We start from the raw sequence: 15,103 nt of genomic DNA, 5'->3' as shown, positions 1-15,103 counted from the left end.
TCTATCACACAAGCATGTTTTCACTCTACCCTGAGTGGAAAGTAATACACCACCTGGACACCTCCAGCCTGAAAAGGCAGTAAACAGTTAAGAAGCCTGTTGAGGACCTGAAAAATGATTTGTTGCAACCTGTGGCCCTTGAGACAATCATGACAACCTCATGCCTCATAAGCGAAGCAGTGGGAAAGGCATGCTGTACTTCACAAAGGTCCCACATAATTATATATATCTCCACCTACAGATCTGTTTCTTCTTATTATTCATACGTTTTTTCTGAGTAAGAAATGTCTAAAATCTTGCATCACTCTATACTTTCAGGGCATTTTGGGCTCAGGGCTGGCGCTGAAAGTCCAGGAGCAACATCGTCAAAAACATTTTGAAAAAAGAAGAAAGCCAGCAGCTGAACTCATTCAGGTTTGCAGCCACTTATTCTCTCCTTGAAAAAAGTGTTGTGTATGAAGACTACTGCATTACATTGACAAGGACCACTGCTTCCCTCCTGCCCAGATTCTCATTTCCCATTGCAGGAGGTGTGAAGCTGTGTTTGTGAAGGAGTCAGTTTTTTTCACATTGAGCTAGACAATCCAGTATTCCTTGCAGGTTTTGAGGAATCTTTCAATTCCCAGAATATCTTTCAGAAGAACAGCATCTTTAGAAGAAAGGGACTCATCTGCTAGCTTCTGGAAACCACCAACTTCTGCATCAATGCCACAAAATCACAAAACCCAAGCTGTTGAAAACATATTCTTTACAAAATCCAGGTTTTGTCAGTCCCATTGAGAGAGTGCTTTTATATGCAAACAAAGTTATGTTCTTATTTTGTGAAAACAGCAACAGAAATAAAACAATAGACAGCGACTGTTTCAATCAAGGCAAATGATGTAAATAGTGTTTGTAAAAACTGAAACACACCTTGGTTCTAGTCTAGGGGCTGAGAAATTTGACAGGAATTGCTCTTACTAGGTGTGGAGCACACCCTGATGGCAGTGAAGTAAATGTCATCATTGCCACAGAAGGACAGAGGAAGTTTCTGTGATAACAGATGGAAGCTGTGATGCTCAGGACTCCTCAGGATCAAACTAGTTTTCAGGAGAAACTGTCTTATTGGCACATTATGCTGTTCTCATCAAAAACACACCTTGGCAAACTGAAGGTGCTGCAGAGATGAGTGTTGAATTGAATTCACCTTTTAAATTAAAGCATCTCAACATCAGTAGGTAACTAATTTAGCTACTGTATGTTTTAGGCATGTGCTTAGAGAATTTTGATGAGAGCTAAATATTGAAATAGAAAATTGCTCAGCAAAATTTCCTCTGTTGGTACACTGGACAGTAAACTGGCTTAAGCACTTCCAGAAATATTGGACAAGTCCAGTACCACTTGAAACTCTTTTAGCTATACCAGACAGGAGAATAAAGCCAGTTTAGTAAAATGTAGTGTTTTATCAATGTTGTTGATTCTCTCTTATGTCCTGTCTCTATTAACAACCTTCTTAGATCATAATCAAGTGTCAATAATTTTGCTGCATATGGACACATGTTTGATGAGGCTGATTAGAAATTCATTTCCAGGTAGTGTCTCAGGTGCAAATTAGAAATTCATTTCCAGATAGTGTCTCAGATGCATCATTATGTTCTTTGCACGTATCTAGCTGCCGTCACCTTAGGGAATAACTTTATCTAACACTAGTTATTTCCTCTCCCTGGTGATTCAGGCTGCCTGGAGATACTATGCTACTAACCCCAACAGGATTGATCTAGTTGCTACCTGGAGGTTTTATGAATCAATTGTATCATTTCCATTTTTCAGGTAAGTGCATTATCCACCTCTCCAACATCATTTTGTCTGTAGTATAATTCAGGGCAGGATACATATATCAATCAGGCTTTTGTAGGAAATAGATTTGCCTGTTAACTTCTTGGCTGAGAGTGAAAAACATACTTTTCGGCATCTGGATCCATTTCTTCTTCCTTCGTCTGGTGGGATATATTAGGGGCACATGGATAACTCCATCACTGGATCTCATGTTGGCATTAAACAAAGAAGAAGACTGCTTCGCCATCGGCTTCACTTTGTAAGACTCTGGAGTTCATTGCCCTGGAAATCTCAACTTCTTTGCTGTAATTTTGATCTTGATAAAGTTTTAGCCCTGTATTTTACAGGCACATTTACTTCTCACACACTCTATGATGTGTTTGTGTGTTTTAAAATATGAGCTATGCTGAAAAATCTATTTTCTCTTTAACTCAACTGGCCTGACAATTTTGTTGTTCATGGAGGTGGCCACGGAATGTGAAAATGTGCTTGTTAAATGTTTTTCTTTTGACAATACCAGTTGCTCAAGGGGATGATTCAGTGGAGGACAGCCAAAGTATATTTCAAACTGTTGCCCTCTGAAACTAGTAACTGAAGGTCCACAAAGAAACTTTTCAAAATGTTGAGGTCATTAGTTATATTTTAATCACTACTCTGAGTTCAATGGAAAGCATTCCATACATAAAGACATGCAGACTTAATGGATGCTCATATGTTTATAGAAATGAGTCTGGTCCTCACATTTCTTGCCTACGAAACAGGCACCTTCCTCACCTTGAGGTCTTAAGATTTTAAAATATTGGCCCTATAAAAGCCAAGACTTTTAGGTGTAGGCTATCAGCTGCTAGTAATGGTCATTACTTATCCATGTTTATTCTTTTTCATTCTGGACTAGCTGTTATGTCTCATTCTGAAAAAAAGTAGTGCCCTTAAACTACTGCTCAGTTCAGACAGAGGTCTCTGCATGCAAGTTGTGCTTACCGCACTAACACAGCAGTTTCAGCTGTTGCTCAAAACTGACTCAAGAAATATTTCAGGCTTCTATCATCACAAAGGGCAAATTACAAATACTAAGAGTCTTTTTTCTTTACTCGCAATCCATTTCTTCAGGACTGATTTGACATACGTCAAAAAGGAAATCTCGAAGAAAGAACACCACAAATGTTTAATTGAGGCTCAGTACATTTCCTTCCTTTTCTTTATTCTTTCTCATTCTCTATCTATTCCCATATTATCCATTATAGAGTAATTTCCAGAGGGTTTCTTGACCTCAGTTTTTGTTCAGAGAACAATTCTTAGGCTCACCTGGAGTCTAGACTCATTACTGTGACTTCAAGCTTGTTCATTGTACATAGGTTCTTCTGTGATTCAAATGCAACCTGAAATATAATAGGTTTTCTGCAAATAAGGTCGTTGGGGAGAAGGCAAGGAAGTTCACTTCTCACTAAGGATGGGATTGCCAGTCTAAGCAGGACAAATTGGTTTCAGGGACCTATATCACTTTCTTTGCTTCGTGGCTACTTGAAAATGTGGCTTTTATTCTGCTGTCAGTTTTAGTCAGAACAAAATATGTATGAACTGTTAGCAATAGACTAGCAATTTCTGTCTTAAAAAATCTGCTGACTTTATTATGTAATTTTTCTTTTCTTGCTTTCTTACAATGCTTCCTCTCTCCTGCAAAAGGAAAGAGCAACTGGATGGTACTGCCAGGTATGTAGCTGCCTTTATTATAGCCTTGTTTTAATACAGTTATTAGAGGATGCAGGTTAAATTGTTCTTGGTGTATTCATGGGCTGTTAACCAAAACATACTACTAACACCACAGGTAGTCATTAGAAGTGATTAACTAATCCATTTTCTAATTGCTTGCTTTTTCCCCCAAGTTAACATGGCTAAAATGTGAATTGTACAAATGCAGTGTTGCCTGTTGATTGTCTGTAAACAGCTTTTTTGTTCGTTATAGTTAATCATAGTCTCTCCTGATCCATACCATAAAGTTAGGGTTTAGCATCCAGGCTGTTCTTTCGTGAATCTGAAGTTCTACATTGAGCAATACTGCAGTGTAGGAGAACAAGTCTGTGGTGATTCACCATGTGCAAAGATTTCTTGATGATAAATACTAAGATGGATGGCTAAGATAGATCAGCAGGGTAGTAAATATTTCTGGCAGTACTGAATAAACTACATTAGGTTTGAGGCATTGGTCACAACCCTGCTGAAAGAGATGGGAAAGCTCCCAGACACTTTGGGAAATTTACAAGCAAAGAGAATGAAGGAATCATTCCTAATACTGGGCAGTCAGTGATGACTACAGCAGAGAAGTTATTATCAGTCAGCATGCAAAATCTTGAATGGAAATGATATATTTATAATCCCTTCCAGCTAAGCTGCAGATTCAAAAGCACAAAAAATGATTTAACCTCTTACACTGAAAATGTGAAATACTAAATGCTAAACTGCTGTCAATGGATCATCCACAATGAAAGTCAATAGTGAGTAATGGATAAATAAGTCCATACTCATGCCGAATATATTTCCATTGAATCTCCATTTACAGTGAAGAGAAACAAAGCAAGAATTGTAGCAAAATTTGAAAACTGTTAGTCAGAGTACAGGCCTGGATCCCAGTCCCTGGCCTGATGAAAAGTTATCTTTTTTATTTTATTTTTTAAACATTTCATATAGCACATGATACCTTCAATAAAGGAAGCTGAAAAGAACAGATTCACACTTATTGTTCTATGAGATTTTTAGGTTCAAACCTCCTTTAACAGAAAAGAAACACCTATCCCAAGTTTTTGTATGATACAGGCAAGTTTTGTAGTGCTGAATTACTGGGAAAAGAACACTTCCCCCTGTTGCTACCATCATCAGAGGAGGTAACCTGCTCTTATTCAAAGACTGCCTGGAGAGGAGTTGCCAAGTTTGTGAACCCTCATGAACCCTAAGTACTTTACACTGCCCAGGCTAAGCTACCATGAACAAGCTCAGCTGCATTAATGTAGATGTCTGGAGATTTTAGCCGTCTCTAGGGTTGGCAACAGCTGAATTTGGGCCTTCTATGTGTAGGAGAGAGCTTAGGAGCTGAAATCCTTTTGAGTATGTAACTCCATACCTTCAGCCAAAACATACTATGACTTACATGCAGCAGCAGATTAAAATCAGGCAAGTGAATGATTGCAGCAGTTTGCTGTCAGTTACAACCCCTCTAGAGGAGCTCCTGCACCTGCAGTGACTGAAGAGTTTGCAGCGTAGCTTCTGAGTTACTGTGACTTTTAATTCAGCAGAATAAGTCATTTTGTGTTGACACACTGGATTAAAACCAGAAAAGAATGACTCACAGCTCAAAGTCTTTAAAACTGTAATCCCAAGGCCCCTCGTTCTAGCTGGATATATCTTGCTTTTATGTTGTTACGTATTTAATAACCTTCAGCAAAATCATCAGTAAACCTGCATTGGGAGCCTCCCTGTTTGCAGGAGTGGGCTTATGGAAATAAGAAGGTTTGGAAACCCTCAAGGTAAACAGAAAAATGATGGCACTTGTGGGAGCACCCACTGACTGCAGTGTACATGGGACTGAGCCATAAAATCTGTTTGTTTTGACAGTCCCACCTCACATTTGTCATAAAATTCTTATTTACAGACCAGATAATTAAAAAAATATATATTCCACATCTTCCTAGAGTGATTTATTATTGAAAGTATTACTTGTACTCCACTGCAGTTTGCATTTAAGGCTGTATTGAAATAAATGAGCAATAAGAAAATGGAAGCAATAAGGTGCTAGTGGAGAGAACAGCCCATATGTGCACTCAGTCTCCAGGTTCTTGCATCAGCTCAGGACTTAATGGGAAAACTGTTGTAATAAACTGCATTATCTGAACAGTGGCTGATGAAGGAGAGAGGAGTCGGTTCAAAACGTTCCCAGAAGAGTCAGAAAATTGAACTGGTTAATAAACAGAAAATGAGGCCCAGCTGTGTGAAAAAATTGAGAATAGGTAGTCCTTTAAGTGGCAGAATTTCTATTCTGTGGTGTAAAAGCTCTTTTGAAGCTCCACAGCAGTGAAGTCCAATTCTGTGGCAGATCCTTCTAGGACTTCTCCATGGAAGCAGGAGCTGGCATGATGACAAAGTCATGGTTAGAGGCAGCATCTTGTTCTTAGACCATTTGAGAAAAGTGCAGGGGAAACAACAGAATGGAAGAGTCCATTTCGGAAGCTGGATCCCAAGGCAAAGTTGTAGGGATGTACATGTGATAGCAGAAAGCTGCTTAAAGTTTGGCAACAGCCAAAGGCTTTATTGAAGCTCTATTTAAACTAAGACTGTGAAGAAGTGAGATATGATGAAGAGCACGTTGGACTACCCTTGAGCTAGACAATAGGCTGAGTCCTGCAAGCAGTGAAGTGATACATGTGATGCTACTCTGTTAAGAATAGCATTTCCCCTACGTGTCCTGTATAGTCCCACAAACCAGGAGTAAAGGGCTATTCATTGCTAATCTCTGAGGAGTTTACTGACTTCATGCCAAGGGTGCCACTAGATTTTGCTTCCTTAATCAAAGCTGAAACTTGCCAACCCATGAAATCTCAGATAGCCATTACTCTTTTGCATGTATTGCAAAGCCTTTTCACCTTTTTAGCTCCCAAGAAGGAAGATTTATGAGAAATATAATATTAATGCTCATTTCTGCTGCAGATTTTGGGTGTCTGACCTACACTTATAATGGGCCTTTGTTTGATGGATATATTATTTATTTTGAACCGACTTTTTATGTCTATACTTAAGGGAGGAATTACAGGCCTTATTTTTCAGTGCTGTTCCATTGATTTTGATTAGTGTTGAAGTCTCAACACCTATATGCACAGGTAATTTAGTGAAAGATTTTGAACTTTCTCCTATGGTCTTGGTCCTAATCAGTGTTGTCCAACTCTAGAACTAGACCTCAGGAGAGCATTTTCATTCCTAGATTATTATATGATTGCAGAAAAATCATTTCTTCCTGTTTCCTTATCTCTATAAGATAAGTAATATTTCTCTGCCTTGGTAAAGGTTGTTTGATTTTGTTTTAAGTGCCAGAATCGGTATTAGTTCTTCCTAGTAAGTGAGTATGAAAGAATGCATGATGCATTCCTACACTACCAGCAGTAACAGCATAATAAAAATAAAGCCATACTTTGTGAGGTGGAAAATGTCATTGTGCATATTTCTTCTCAATGTGCCTGCCCAAAACAGGAAGGGGAAACAAGCCACTCTGATCTGCACACAACTTGAACTGCAAATGAAAAGCTGTTCCCATTCTTTTTCATAGAGCTTCTCATGGGTAATCACTAATGTTTCATCTTAATAACTTCTCTTCACTTTACAGTAATGTCATGTTTAGTAGGGAGTCATTCTTTGGATCAAGCCTCACGAGAAAACTTAGGTATATACATTCAAGTAACAATCAAGTCTTACTCCTTCCATATTTCTTGCATGCCATTCTCTGCCTGCAATTTCTGTTTCTACTACTGTAGTTCATCTAACCACCATAAAAAATGAGAGATAAGACTGAAAAGTTACTTAAGCATCAACAGAAAGTTGCATGACCTTGCAGATAGTTTGTTGTTCTGCCATTCAGAAAACATGGGCTCTAATCCTGGCCCTGCCAATGATCTGCTTAGAAACAAGTGCTTCTCTCTGTTTTCATAGAATGGGAGTGATACTAACCTCTTCTGAAAATAATTTAGATAAATACTGTAAGAAAAATACACTGTAAGAGCTAAATACAAGTTCATGCAAGTAACTTCTCATTTTACTTCAATGGAACATCATACCACGTGTATTTGCAGGTTCTGGTTCAGCAAATGGAAAGCAAGTGGATGCTTTTGATCTTTTGAATAAAGTTAAAGACATGATTAAATAACTTGCTGAACTGTGACCTAAGATGTGGGGCAAGAACTTTATCTTCCTACAAAAAAAATAAAGAAATAATTTGTAGTATTTCAGGAATCTGAAAGATACATAATTGTAAATACTAATATTTTGACAAAATTGTCAAGAATTTTATTCTATCCCACACAAACATCTTGCTATCATTCAACTTTAGCTCATTATTCTCCTCCCCACTTCATTCCACAAACATGAAATCATCAACACCCAACTCAACTTTCCTGGCCTAAGCTCTTCAGCTTTTGGAAAGCTGCTAGTGAAGCACTCCATTTTTACATTGGATGATTGGCCCATGCAAAAAATGTCAAGAGACATTGATTTTGCAGTTTGGTTTTCTTTCTAGCTGTTGATACATAGAGATATATTCACTATAAAGTAAAGCATGGGTCAACATCTACATGGGTTCTACCTACATTACTGGCTGCGACCATTGGTGAAAAAATATCCATCCTGTTTTCACAAAAAAAACGAATGTGGAATTGAATGTATTATCCCCATGGATTTGTGTGGCATTGCTTATTTTTAACCATTTCCAATCACTTTAGAGAGTGTGGATGAGAAGAGAGGCTGAGCAAAGGCCTTTAGTGTGTATAAAGGCTCTTCTTTCTGAAGGGCATCAAAGCTGAGCCTGAGCTAAGGCTTGTGTTCATGTTTCTGGGCAAATAATCTGGATGGTAGGTGAGTTTGGATCTAGAGTCATGCCCACAATTAAATAACAATGAGCACATGCCACCAAAGAGTGTGGAAATTGGTTGGCTAAAAGGGGATGTTGCCTCCTCACACACCAGAAACTTCCAAATTTAGACCTTAAGATTTAGGGTGAAAAATGGCTTTTTAAATAAAGACATTATTTTTCAAGATGTTAGTCAAATATTTTAATACTGGATGATTTTGTGAGTTCCTCTCTATAGAAGGGAATGTTACTTGATTTCTTTAAAAGGCCACAGTTCAGAAGTACGTTGGAAGTACAGAATGCTCTTTGTTTTATATTAAGAAAACATACGAACTCTCTGAGATTAGCTGAATGTATTCAGTGCAGGACTCATAGTTGTCCCCATAACATTAGTTTCATGCTAATTTCTACTGGGAATAGTTCAAAGGAGAATGCTTCTGGAAATCCCATTCAAAATGTTTGATTTCCCAAAGCCAAGTTCCACCATGTAAGTACAACTGATAATGTAGTAAAATATTGGAGTAAACATGACTGCCTATTCCTTCCAGTTACTTGAGACCAACGAAATCTAATGATTACCTAGACTGTAAAAATAAATTCTTGATTATTATCACTCCTTGTTAGGTGAAAGTGTAAATACATGGAAAAAGGCTATGCTTGACTCATTGTTAGCATTAATTCATTATTTTTCTTCTCATACATGTACCATTTGTTTTTGAAACTCCAAGACTAGGCAAAGCACAGAGAGGAGAGTATCTGACTTGCATGATGGGGTGTAACTGCATTATCCCTTTGCATGACAGTTTCTGGAAAAGTATTTCTAGTTCGGTGGTTCCCACTCTTTATCCTGAGCAAGGGTAATACATCTGCTGCAGAAGCCAGCCATCTCTCATATATCCAGCCACCAAATTCATCTCTCAGGAGTTCCAAAGTAATTCCCACTGCCCTTGGGAAGCAAGAATCTGAGAACTGAATTTTTGCTTAGGTAGAAAGCTTTCAGGCCAAAGTTTCTGCACTGCTTCTTCCTTCCTCCCTTTATGGTGGTATGTATCTACCACAGAGGTAAGGAGTTCTCATCCTGAGACTCCACTTCAAAGGCAAAGATTTTGGGAAAATTTTTATTCCACCACAACAGAGAGGATACACTAGCATGCAAGACAAGCAATGGCAACACATCCAAGCTAATCAGAGAAACTACTCTGCACAATTATCAGCCTGTTTGGAACACATTTTGATCCTCCCCCATTTCTAGAACTTCTCTGGAAGTCAGGAATCACACTTAATCGAATATAAGGAAGCCAAATGAATTGGAACCACTGTCCCAAGGGAAGGAAGATGAGCTAATATCAGTGGGAGTCTGAAAGACAAGCAGCAGTACATGAATCTGTGGGTGGGAACCACTGTCCTAGCCACTATCATGAAGGATGATGTAACTGCGCATGCTTCATACCCTGAGACTGAGCCATGCGCATGCTGTTTTAATGAAGGTGATTGTGTCATATGAATAAATGTTTCCTAATTTTTTTTTTTAAAAGCACAGTGAAAACAAAAACCCCAGCAGACCCAGATTTCACCCCTTGGAAATGAGAATAAAGTTATTTTTTTTCCTAGTCATTATCTGGAAAGAAGCTTGGGTTTTGTTTTGTGTGTTTTTGTATACAATATACTGTGGTATTTTTTCATGTGAAGGGGATTATTTCCTGATGATTCTACTGCTCTGGCTGCCTGGATATGAAAACAATTTTCTATTATTACATAAATGTACTGTTATGAATCTGAATGTTACTTTAAGGGTTAATCATCAAGATTCAGTTAATGAGGAGAACTTTAGCTCAGGTAACTTTAACTTAGACTAGACACCTGCTTTTTAAACAGCATCTGGTCTAGATCTTTCTGAAGTCAATAACAAGAGACAAATGCCCCCAGCTCTGAAGTCATCCCAAGTGAAATGGAGCTGAACTGCACTCTGTAGTTTACTAACTTCACACTAATTACAGGATCTAAAGATTAATCCTAGACGTGACATTCAAAGTTTTAAATAGCTTAAGACAGATTAGATGAGTTCTAACTCCTAAACCTAAGATGCTCAAGAAGCAGTCTTTGTACAATCTTTTGGTCCTAAAATGACACATCATTGGGGGAAGTTGAGAAACTCCCTAGAAAGAGAACTTGGAAATGCTTTTGGTTCATATTATCTACCTTACACCCCCTAACTTATCTACTATTATCTCCCTTACTCCCCACCCCCCAGCTTCCCCCAGAATAAAAGTCCACAACAACCCACAAATGAATGTGCAGCTTTTTGTGCTCAGCGTAGAGGAATATTTTGATCTGCTTTGATCTATGAAGATGATACCGTATCTTGATCACTGCTATACTTGTATACCTCTATGGCAGCTGTTTCTGCATATAATGCTTATATTTCTGTCTTATGTTAAAAAAAATCTTCAAGATTAATATTTTGGATACTTTTCATCATCCATTGACACTTTTCCTGCCGGTCCGATCCCTGTAGATCCTTGCAATGCAGTTCATGCCTCCTTGTCTTTTGGTAAAGGAAGGCAATTAGGTGAGTTTTAAGGGGCAAACTTTGAGAGATCTGGATATGTATTTTGAAGGAATAAGCAAGTTTCTGGAGAAAGAGTCAGAGGCCATATATAATGACAAATTTATTCTCCTAATATAGTAATAAACTGTTTTTTAATAAACAATAACAATCTTCTGTCACTTATTTTTCTGCTTCTTCATCTTTCAGGTTCTTTCCCTTAAACATATTCTCTTGAGAACTTCTCTGTAGTATTACCAAACCAAATCTTGTGAAAATTAATGCATTGCTCAAAGCCAACATATAGTATGTGACTATTTCCTTTCTTTGAGAAAATCACTTCATCATCTAAATCATCTGAATTTCACCACTAGATTTAATCCTTCTAAGAGCTTCAATCTCATCCTGGAAAGTCTCTCCAGAAACTCTTACACCAAGATGTTTAATCTTGAGAACCTGAAGTACAAGTGGACTACAGTCTCCCCTCTCATTTGAGATTCATCTACAAGTTGTGACTTATTAATTCCTACACAAGGAAAAGCTGATCTCCACAACAACCTGTTGTATGTATAATTTTTTCAGACCAAGGGAAAAATGCCTTTATTATCACTGAATATATCTACTTATTCTAAAACTGCTGTAGTTTCTTCTTGTTTCTTATTTCACAGTCTTATTCAGTTTACAAAGATCACCACCATGCTAAGCATACTTAATTGCTGTGCCTTTTTTTGTTCACAGTGAAAACATCCCAGGTTCACTCCTTCTAATATCTTCATGCCCATCAGTTTCTATTGCCTGATTCTTTGTTATCACTCAGCTAGATCTTTGGTGAATTTCTTTGACCTAAAATTTTTTTCAGTTATGTACCATGATCGCAGGCTCTTCTTGACCATCCTTCTCAAAATAAATTCATTTTTCAAATGTTAGTTTTATTACTATCTCTATAGTATTTGAGAATTTCTTTTTCCTAATGAGAATTTCTTTTTCCTAAAAAAAAACCCCACACAACTTAGACATCTGTTAGACAACTCTTAGACATCTGTTTTGTAAATCACAACTGCTCTCAAGCATGGCCTCTGAAAGAATAGATAAGTGATAGTGATGCAGGAAAGATGTTGCAAGATTCTCCCTGTCATTGTGGAACACAAACTGCTTGTTGGGACCCTGGACTCACCATCAATTCAGCTTTCAGAGCACCTTGGTGGATCAATCAGATTAAGATTCCAACCCAAAAGGTAGCACTATGGAAACAATTTCATTTTTGTCAGATTTTCTTAAGACTGAAAATAAGACTGCCCTACACATTCTGTGGTGACTACTTTGCCACAGATGTTGGCAAGTAACGTTTCCTAATTTTCTTCAAAGAAGGAAGTAATCTCTGATTTTTGCTCTGTACATTTGTGTGCACTTCTTATATCTTTCCTCCATGCCATGAATTCCTCAGGAAATGACATTAAGGCTGAGTAACATTAGTACTGTTCACTTAGATTGTACTAATTCTTCACTCAAATCCACACTTTCAACTCCTCACACTGACTTCAGTCCTGGCAGTGCTGCTATTTCAGAACAAGAGGTGTGTCTCCATACTCAAACAAGCCCTTCTTAGCTACTACTTTCATGCTTGCACACAGTTCATACATGAGATGAAAGGGCAAGTGTCTGATTTTATTAGGCCAGAGAAATTGCATTCACAAGTATTGTCATGTTGTCCACAAGAAAATTCAGAAGGCCTGAAAAACCATCCTACATAAAGGTTTAGCGCTTCCATCTTTTGTGATGGGGAACGTCATATTTCATTATTTTCTGGGTCAAAGAACCCAAAACCTGCAAGAGCTGTGGTCTTCAGTGCTTCAGATCAGGTAGGAGCTTTGTATACTGTAAATTGCAATATTCCTACGAGAGTCAACACCCTTGTGAAAGTTGCAAAGTCATCACACATCTTTAAATCCATCTCACCTTTATCATTTCAAGGGCAGTGTCCTAAGAACTTCCACTGTGGTTTGATAATACCACAAAAAGACCACTGAGATGGAAACAGATCCTTCTTTCAAAGAGGTGCACCAATGACACCAGAGATGCTAGAACACAAAAATAATCCATCTGAACAAGATAATTCCTTAAGTAGAGAATAAGTAATTTAGTGAGGGAGACCCTTCCCCACAAGGTCTGCTCATAAGTCTTTGTCTTTGTCCGCTGTGTTGTTGCATGGTGGACCCTCCCCGCATGTCAGCAAGTTTAGTGGCTAAGCATACTGCATAGATACCTCTTTGCATACCTATGAAATCTCTTTCTCCTGGCCACCACTGCTACTCGTCCTTCAGCTGTGCTCCCATCTATGGCTCTCAGAAATGTGATAGCTGCAGGCCCCTTGACTCAACCTGTCTGATCCAGTGTCCTGCATGTAAATGCTTCTTGACCATCTGCGCACAATTAACCTCTCCCCAGAGGTGCCCCACATTGCAGTGTCCAGGAATGGGTCAGAAGGTAGGCTTTCTTACCATGACTTAACATCATATTTTAGAATAGGGTATTTCAGTTGCAAGGAACCTGTAATAATCATCTAGTCCTTTTTAACAAATGTGCAATTAACAAATACAAAGGCAAAAAAGCGAACAAGCAAATCAGGTATTTATACCACCTATCACATATGAAGTGTTCAGAGCATATTTAATCTGATACACTCACTAGCAAATTTTAGCAAATTCCCTTTGTGTTGCTCTTTTCAGTGGTATTAGTAATTGCCTTTAAGACCATTACAGTCACCAGGTTGTCAGCAGGGTTACTGATGGCAGATAGATGCAATTCTAGTTGTCACTGAAGGAAAAATGCCTTTGGTCAGTAAATCTGTAAGAGGACAGCGTAAGAGTTCATCAGAGGAACAAAACATGTCACAACTGTAGTTTGTATAGGTCACCTCTATTTCTAGTATAGTGAGAGACGACTGAAAGTGAATGATAAAGACAGATGGGTAGCCTGCCCTACCATGTACCTAGTAATTGCTTGGCAATGCTTTTTCAGTGTTTTGCTGATAGTTTATTTGGTTCAGAACACATCTGACTTTCTTTTACTTCAGACTATGCACAAGAGTTATTCATTTAATAGCCTGTCACAGACCCACTAGTTAAAGAAAACCTTGAACAGGAAAGACCAAGCATCCTTATCATTAGACAATATAACTACCTAAATAGTGTTTTTTCTCTTCTTAATATAAATCTAATTCTTCAGTCATACTAATGGAGCTGAAGCACCGGGATACATTACACAGAGAGGATGGCAAGACCTTTTGGTAACATTTTCAACTTTGATGCAAAAAATGCTTATAAAAAGCAGTTGATTATCTGTGGAGCTTAGCTGTTGCTTACAAAGACATTGACGTATTATGGTAGCCCCAGCAGTGTCCTTGTGTACAAAATATTTATTTAGCCCATTATATACTTAAAGCATCATGAAAACAAGTTAAAAGTGTACAAAAGAGGAAAATGATTACTTTTGCTTATTTTGTAGCCAAAAGCTGGGTCTCTTGGATCGGGTTCGTGGTACCAATACTAAAGGAAAGCTATTTACCCCTCTGAATGTAGATGCCATTGAAGAAAGTCCTTCAAAAGAGCCTAAGAATGTTGTCTTGAATAATAAGGAGCGTTTTCGCACTGCATTCCGAATGAAAGCATACGCTTTTTGGCAAACCTCAGAAGGTAGTCCATCTGTGTTGATTTCTTTCTATCCATTCCCTATTCTCCCCATTTTACTTTGTTCCTCTGCATTTTCTGTTGAAGGTCTTTGACTTTCTGGGCCAAGCATGGCTAGTCTCTGGTTTTACATGGCACATTTTGGGAAACTCCAAGAAACGCATACTGGAGTCCAGACAACACAGTGCTTGAAATAAGACAATGGCCTTCCATAAAATCAACAGTTGATATGGGATAAAGCCAGTGGTGGAATCAACCTATGTGATCTGGAAAAAAGGAAAGCACACTGGGCAGTGAATCTATATCCTCAAAAGAATACATGCCATCATGGCTCAGTATATCAGCAGGGATGCTATGCTAAGGTGGCTCCCTCTGAGACTGCATCCAGCACTGCACTAGCCCTTGACAAGGCATCTCAAATGTCTCCTTACTGCATTCTCTTAAAAGCTTGTTTTA

General features: G+C 38.3%; 1 protein-coding gene across 4 annotated transcripts in view; it reads left to right on the top strand.

The window, feature by feature from the left end:
* KCNQ3 (potassium voltage-gated channel subfamily Q member 3) overlaps positions 1–15,103 on the top strand; it is a 207,500-nt gene that overhangs the window by 176,724 nt on the left and 15,673 nt on the right. For 2 of the 4 annotated variants that reach the window (XM_069854675.1, XM_069854679.1), the window contains 5 exons: positions 319–414; positions 1,715–1,809; positions 3,499–3,525; positions 7,181–7,237; positions 14,466–14,653. In XM_069854675.1, the coding sequence (XP_069710776.1) occupies positions 319–414; positions 1,715–1,809; positions 3,499–3,525; positions 7,181–7,237; positions 14,466–14,653 (463 nt within the window). The remainder of the gene's footprint in view (positions 1–318; positions 415–1,714; positions 1,810–3,498; positions 3,526–7,180; positions 7,238–14,465; positions 14,654–15,103) is intronic. The other 2 variants (XM_069854676.1, XM_069854678.1) reach the window with 2 other exon arrangements.

The sequence above is a fragment of the Phaenicophaeus curvirostris genome, chromosome 3 (genome assembly GCF_032191515.1).
Source record: "Phaenicophaeus curvirostris isolate KB17595 chromosome 3, BPBGC_Pcur_1.0, whole genome shotgun sequence".
Classification (NCBI taxonomy): domain Eukaryota; kingdom Metazoa; phylum Chordata; class Aves; order Cuculiformes; family Cuculidae; genus Phaenicophaeus; species Phaenicophaeus curvirostris.
Note: the sequence above shows the minus strand (reverse complement) of the source record. Positions and strands in the feature narration are given on the sequence as shown.